Source organism: Nuphar pumila, chromosome 2 (genome assembly GCF_984573655.1).
Source record: "Nuphar pumila chromosome 2, dmNupPumi1.hap1.1, whole genome shotgun sequence".
NCBI lineage: Eukaryota > Viridiplantae > Streptophyta > Magnoliopsida > Nymphaeales > Nymphaeaceae > Nuphar > Nuphar pumila.
This window is the reverse complement of record NC_143250.1, coordinates 115,517,964-115,525,289: the sequence shown is the minus strand read 5'-3', so window position 1 is coordinate 115,525,289 and position 7,326 is coordinate 115,517,964. Positions and strand designations below refer to the sequence as shown.

The 7,326-nt window shown below is 44.5% G+C and overlaps 1 protein-coding gene across 1 annotated transcript; it reads left to right on the top strand.

The window, feature by feature from the left end:
• Positions 1-5,021: 5,021 nt before the first annotated feature.
• Positions 5,022-7,078, top strand: LOC149846844 (protein FAF-like, chloroplastic). The gene is made up of 2 exons (XM_089998174.1): positions 5,022-5,114; positions 5,327-7,078. Exon 2 carries the CDS (start codon positions 5,392-5,394, stop codon positions 6,721-6,723), a length of 1,332 nt encoding a protein of 443 aa, XP_089854300.1. The 5' UTR covers positions 5,022-5,114; positions 5,327-5,391; the 3' UTR covers positions 6,724-7,078.
• Positions 7,079-7,326: the final 248 nt, after the last annotated feature.

The window sequence follows — 7,326 nt, the reverse complement described above, 5'->3', positions numbered from 1 at the left end:
GGATTGCCATTTCATTCGTGAAAAAATTCAAAACCGTATTATTCGTACTCCTCATGTTGCAAGCAATGATCAACTGGGCGATATTTTACCAAATCTCTGGGCAAAGAAAAGCATCATCAACTCATTAGCAAGTTGGATCAGATTGACATCTGTGCTCTAACTTGAGGGGGGGATTGTTACCGTATTAAGAGCGTGATCTCCTTCAAATTTCACGGTATTTGATCTGTGAGCGATTTTTCGATTGTTATCTTTTCTTTGTATTGTGGGAAAGTTGCTTGGTGGTTATCCTATTTCGTTGAGCCTATTTATATAGGCTTTGTACTCTGTTATACATACATCAATAAAAATGAGTGACAGAGGGTCGGTTTTTGCCATGGATGTAAGCACTAATGTGTTGAACCACGTTACATGATACATTTTATATATCGTTTTTAACAATCTACATGCTTGATTTTATAGGAATTGACTCTAGGATCTTCTGATTCAAACAAGCATGTAAGTTTTTGTAAGATTTTAATTTGACGGTTTAAATTTTTATAAATATTCATGACTTCAAAAGTCATGTTCTTTATTGAAAAAACATGATTCGAGAATTGTTTTTCTAGCAAATCGCCCATGTCGAGCACATGTGCAGGGTTAAATTTGTGAAAACAACTTGAAAAATGCTTTTTGCTCGCAGTAGGCTAGAAAAGTGGTGCTCAACTACCACTTTTCCTCTCTCTCTCTCTCTTTCTCTCTCTCTCTCTTTCTCTCTCTCTCTCTCTCTCTCTATATATATATATATATATATATATATATATATATATGAAAGTCCGGATGTCGTTGCAATTTGTGAAACCAAAATGGAGGATATTCCATTAACAATGGTATCTTTCTTATGGAGAGGTGCGGCATATGCTTTTAAGCCGTCCGTTGGGTTTGCTGGGGGAATCTTGGTTCTTTGGAAAGCTTCTCTTAAGGTGGTGATAGTAGATATTGGTCTTTATTCAATCTCCCTTTCTGCAAACTTGTTGTCGTCGCTGCAAGATGTTGTTCTCACCTTTATGTATGGTCATGTCGTGTCTACTTCGCGACCAATGTTTTGGGCTGATTTGGATCGAGTTCTGGTTACATTTGGAGCTCTTCAGTGTTTAGGAGGGGATTTCAATTGCCTGTTGTCCACGCAGGATTCTAGTTTACCGGTTCTTCTCAACCCCTCCATTAGGGGGTTTCAGGAGTTTGTTCAGCGAAACCAACTTTACTCAGTACCTCATGTGGGGGAGCAATTCTCGTGGTCAAATATGAGGTCTCGCCCTTGCTTGCGGATACTTGATCGTGTTTTTCTCTTTCCAGAACTATTTCACGCAGTTCCGGATGTCACTGCTTGTCTGCTGCCATGGACCATGTCCGATCATGGACAAATGACTGTTTCGTGGGGCGCAGGCTTCAAGGCGTGTCGTAGGTTCTTCTTTGAGGAATGGTGGCTTCGGGTGCCAGACTTTCAGCAGTTGGTAGGTCAATCGTGGACTCAACCTGCTACGGGATCTTGGGTGACCATCCGCATCCATGCTAAGCTTCTTCGTCTTCGAAAACGTATTAAGGAATGACTAAGTTTTAATAACCTGAACAAGTTTAGGTTCATCGGCCAGTGGGAAGCCGAGCTCTCCGATTTGGCTCAACGTCAGGTCGATCTTGTTGGTGTACCGGAGGGCCAAGTGCTTCAGTTGCAGGAGCGTATCATCGTACTCTCTGCTCTCGTTGCAGAATGAAGAGCACGAGATGAGCTTAGATAGAAGTTGAGGGCTAGAGTTGCATGGTTGGCTAATGGCGATGATAATACACGATTTTTTCATATGAACGCATCAAATAAATACAGTAAGAACCGGATACTCTCGATCGAGATCGATGGATGTCAGTTTGGTCCGCACAATTGCCTGCCAGCTATTACTTCTTATTTCTCCAGGTTGTATTCGGCCAACTTAGGTGTCGGGGGTGTCATCGGCGATATGGGCTATAAGAGGTTGGCGGCAAACCAATCTGTTTCTTTGCAGGTTAGATTCACTGAAGTGGAGATTTCGAATGCTATTAACAAACTATCGGGATGGAAGGCACCAGGCCTTGATGGTTTTCACATCGACTTCTTTAAAGCATTTTGGTCAAGTGTTAAAACTGACCTGCTCCACTTGTTCGATGAATTCTATCGTAATGCAAGGTTGCCTAAACCATATCATGTGGCAGTCATCTCTTTGATTCCTAAGAGGCAAGGGGTGTCAGACATATCCAACTTCAGGCCGATTTCGGTGATGGGTGCTCTGTATCGCATTATATCTAAGGTGTTGGCTAATCGATTGCGCGCTGTCATTGATCAACTTGTTTCTCCGAACTAGGGTGCTTTTATTCCAGGTCGAAGTTTGCAAGGATCCTTTATTTGTGCAACTGAGCTTCTTCACTCTTTACAGTCGACTGGATCACCGCACTTCATGCTAAAATTGGATTTTCACAAGGCTTATGACAGTCTGGCATGGGATTTTCTAATTGAATCTCTAACAAATATGGGGTTTGGCAGCTGGTTTATAGCATGGGTTAAGGAGTTGGTCACAAAATCCGTATCATCAGTTTGCATCAATGGAATGAGAGGGGAAGAATTCAAGTTGGCTAGAGGTGTACAACAGGGTTGTCCTCTAGCACCTATCCTTTTTAATATCGCGGTAGATAGTTTACCTATTCTTATGAAAAGGGCAGAAGAAACAGGCTTCTTGGAATCCTTGGGCATTCCTGGTTTTGTTGGTCACACAATTCAATATGCAGACGATACTTTAATATTTGGACATGAGAATGCTAATCAAATGTCCAGGTTGTGCTTCATTATTAAAGTCTTCGCTGCAATTCCAGGCCTTCGCCTGAACGAGAGTAAGTGCGCTCTGGTCTTACTCAATGCTGACCCTCTTCTCCAATCGGTTGCTGCAAGGATCTTCAACTGCCCAATATCCGACCTTCCTGTCAATTTCTTGGGTCTATTGTTGCACTCTCGGCAGCCAGCAGGAACTTCTACTTGGATGTCTACCATAGAGCGGGTGCAAGGGAGATTGCAGGCTTGGAAGACTTGATATTTATCTTTTGCGGGACGAGTGACGCTCATTCGCCATGTTTTAGCCAGATTACCAGAGTTTCGAATGAGCATGTCTATTATACCGACGATAGTAGAGCAGACGATTAACTGTTTTCTTTCGCACTTCCTTTGGTCTGGGATTGTGTCGCACAAAAAGTACCTGCTTGTTTCTTGGCATCAGATCGTTCTCCCGAGGCAGCGAAGCGGCTTGGAGATTCCAGCTCTGAGAAAGAGGAGCATTGTTTTAGTCTTGAAGTGGGCTTGGGAAGCTTCCACATCTCAATCTTCTTGGGCTACGTTTGTTAGGCAAAAATATGGTAGTCTACATGAATCCCTTCTTTCCACACCCAGTTCAGTGTGTCACTCGTCCATCTGGCTGGAGTGGCGGAAGACACTTCGATCCTTCACTGGCAGAGATCTTAGGCCGGTCCATGGCCTGTCGTGGCTTCACTGGGCCATGGCGAGCGGAGATAGGTTCTCCATTAAGCAAGTTTACCATTCCTTGTTGCCGTCCGGGATGGACTGGTTTCCCAGTGATTGTATGTGTGGTAAGGGGCCAGCTCCAAGGGCAAAAGCTTTGGCGTGGCTTGTGGCTCTGGATCGTGTTCAAACCCAAATTAATGTCAAAAAACGGGGGATTCAATTTCCAAGCATGTGCGTTCTTTGCGAGAAGGCTGTAGAGGACACGACTCACCTATTTTGGCTCTGCCCGGTCGTTCTAGACTTATTTTTTCAAACTTGGGGTGCGCCACCTGTTCAAACTCGTCCGTGCTCCGTTATTCGAGACCTCTTGCTTGGTCCCAGGATTGTACGACACAAAAGAAAATAGAGATTATTGTGGCGGGTTTGGTTGCTTTCAGCATGGTGGGTCATATAGACCGAAAGAAACATCTTTTTCAGGAGCATCAAATTCGATTTCGGAAGGCTTCGGCAACGGGTCATGTCTGATGTGTATCTGGCTCTTAAGTTACATAGTAGGGGGGAGGGGCTGATCGGCTTGCACTCTGATCTATGCACAATCACCATCTAGATTGTGGTTGTTTTGCTCTTATGTTTCTCTTTTGTCTCTCCCATCCAATATTCTATTGGATGTATTTTGGTAATGTTGAATGGTGAATGTTCTCTCTCTCTATATATATATATATGACATGAAAGTGGTAATATTAAAAATCTTATTATGTTTGGTGATGCGCCCTGTAACGCTCTTAAATAGTAAATAAATGAAGAGGAAATGAAATGAAAGTACAGAGTCGGAAAACCTAAAGTCGATTGCCAACCGGAATTAACCAACAATTGAAAATAATAGGGATTAATGAAGGGCATATATATACTTTTGTTGCAACCATCTTTAAAATCACACATTCCAATGGAATCCATGTCAAGCACGCACACACTTGTGGACGAGCGCTCTCTCTCTCTATATAACCTTGAGTTTGGTTGTATGGTGCATGGCTTTCATGCATCTTGTGGCGTGTGGTTTGAACAATGGACCATCCCCATTTATGGAAAGAAAAAGAACCGTCTTACTTTTCTACCTTCCAAGATTGTCAGTTTCCAAAACAGATGGATGGCTGAGAAATAGGTGCACACAATCTGCATGCACACAATCCTCATCCAGCCATTCTGCTGTGTCCCCAAAATAGCTTATAGGTTAAGCAACTGGTTACTGTTACTGTTAATAGAACCCCTACATTTTTCTGCTGCTGACAGTATTGAAGAATTGTTCCCTAATTTCATTGGTGTCAGTTTTTTTCCCTCGTTTACACAGTCACTACTTTATTTAAAAAAAAATGTACATTAAAATAAAATTGCCTCTTTCTTTTAACTTTCTCAGCATCGATGGGCCCGTGTTCAACAGTTTGTTGTGTGGCTTTTGGCGCCTATAAGTTCACCCCTCTGCTCCTCTTATCCATCACGGCCTCCTAAGCCATCCTCAACACAGAGACCACAGGGAGACAGCAGACTCACAGAGGCAATTCCCTTTTCTTTCCATTCACATATTCATAGTTTGTGTGTTGGGTCTGAGGTAAAGACTCTGAGTTCCTGCTCCCTCTTGTAGATCTCCTCTGCATCTGAGTAGAGATATGTGTATGTTCTTCTATCTGTCTTCACTTCTATCAACATCCGTTCTCTCTGACCCAAATCCTGATTGGACTGCTCTATTTCTTGCAACTTTCCTTTTTTCCTCTCTCTCTCTCTCTCTCTGTAGTTGGTTTAGCTCTCTGTTTTTCTCTGCAGAGAGAGAGACCATCGTCGGCCACAGTACCTTACACAAACACAGAGAGAAACAACCCTCCCTCAAAATGTCGACTGCCTGCAGAACCTTTCACCCCCAACTGAAGGAGGAGAACAAGCAGGGGATCATCTCCATCTTGGGGCTCTGGAGGGATGGGTACTCCGAGAAGAGGCTCAAAACCGAGTGCCCTCTCAGGAGGACCCTCTCTGCCGACATGTCCTCCAAGAAATTCCTCGCTCTCTCCAGTTCCATGAAGAAGATCGCCTCCTCGGAAGAGATCTCCATCATCTCCTCCACTCTGGAGTCCGACGAAGATGACGACGACAGCAGAGCGAGCCAATCCGACGTATGGAGCTTGATCCAAGGGCAGAAGCCGAGCCACCTCTCCCCCACCCAACCTTACGTCCACCCCTTGGTGAGGCGATCATCGAGCTCGCTTAGCACCAAGAGCCTCGAGCTCTGCACCGAGAGCCTGGGATCGGAGACGGGTTCGGATTGTTCCACCGAGAACTCCCCTCCCTGGTTCTTCGTCTCTCCTCCCTCTTCTCCTCCTCCTCCTCCGTTCTTCCCTCCTTCCCCTTCTTCAGAAGAAAAAGAAGAAGCGCGGGGCTTCAAGGAGATGAAGCGAGAGTTTCACGATGATAAGTCGGTGAACTACAACTGCAGCATCAGCCGCAGGTCTCCCTCGCGATCCTTCCCTCCTCCCCTGCCTTCCATCTCCCGCCGCGACGGCCCCTGCCTCCACATGAAGCCCCATCGCCAAGACGGGCGCCTAGTCTTGCAGGCCGTCTCCGTCCCCTCCCACAACTACCTCCACGCGCAACGCGAAGGTGGTCGCCTCCTCCTCTCCTTCATCTCCACCCCCCAGGAGAAGCAAGGCCGTTGTCCCTTCCCTCAATCATCGGAAGAAGGACAACAAGTAGAATATGATGATGTCGGTGCCGAAGAAGAAGAAAAAGAAGAAGATGAAGAAGAAGAGATTGTTAATGATAAAGAAATGGAAGAGTGTCAAGAAGAAGAGGAAGAGGAGGAGGAAGAGAAAGATGAGAAGAGTTTGGAGGTGGTGAGCTTTGAGAGGTGGAGGAGTAAGGAATCAGCGGTGATGGAGCTGCACCGGTCAATCGGCAAGCTCATATCTCAGCCATTAGTGAACATGAATCCATGGACGCAGAAGAAGGTGGTGGTGGAGCCCGTGCGGCCGGAGAAGGAGCGGGCCGTGGTGCAACGGTTCAACGTGTACGAGTGCCGCTGGAAGGGTGGTGGGCTAGGTGAGGGGAAAGAGCTGACAAACCATGAGTGGGTCAGGGAGGCAGCTGGGCTCGGGTCCAGGAGGTGCAACGAGCCGCGCCCGACCCACCACCTCTGGATTTTGGAGCGTTATTGCGTCGCCACTACTTGAGGGAAAGTGGCCGGATGGGCCGATCGCTGTTGGGGTGAGAGAGAGAGAGTGTCTGTGTGTGTTGATTGGTATTTGTGTGCTTTGGCCATTCTGAATGCAGACCAACTATTGGTTTTGGTTCATATGGGGGTATAAGTCTCATATTATATATAATATAATTTTGGCTTCGCTGTTATGGCAAAAAAACTTTCTTCTATCCTCTCTCTCTCTCTCAATATATATATATATATATATAGTTAGTATAATTATGGGAAGTAAAAATATGGGCATTTAACCATTTTTTGTATTTTTGATGAAAACATAAGATTTTTTAATGCTTGAATATTTATGAAGATTATGAGTTATTGATTTTAAAGCTTTAACAGAAACTCATTTATTCATCAAGAGCGGGTTCTAATAAAATCAAGCATGAAGATGACATCAGTACCTTTAGATTAAAGAGAAAAGAACAAAAAAATTCATGAAAAACTGAATACCATTCTTCAACTGTTCTTTTAGGATTCTTTTTCAAATTAAACTTTATAGATGTGATCCCATAATGGGAGGTTGTTTGGACCAAATTTGATCCCATAAATGTATTTATCATGATCAAAATAATAAGAA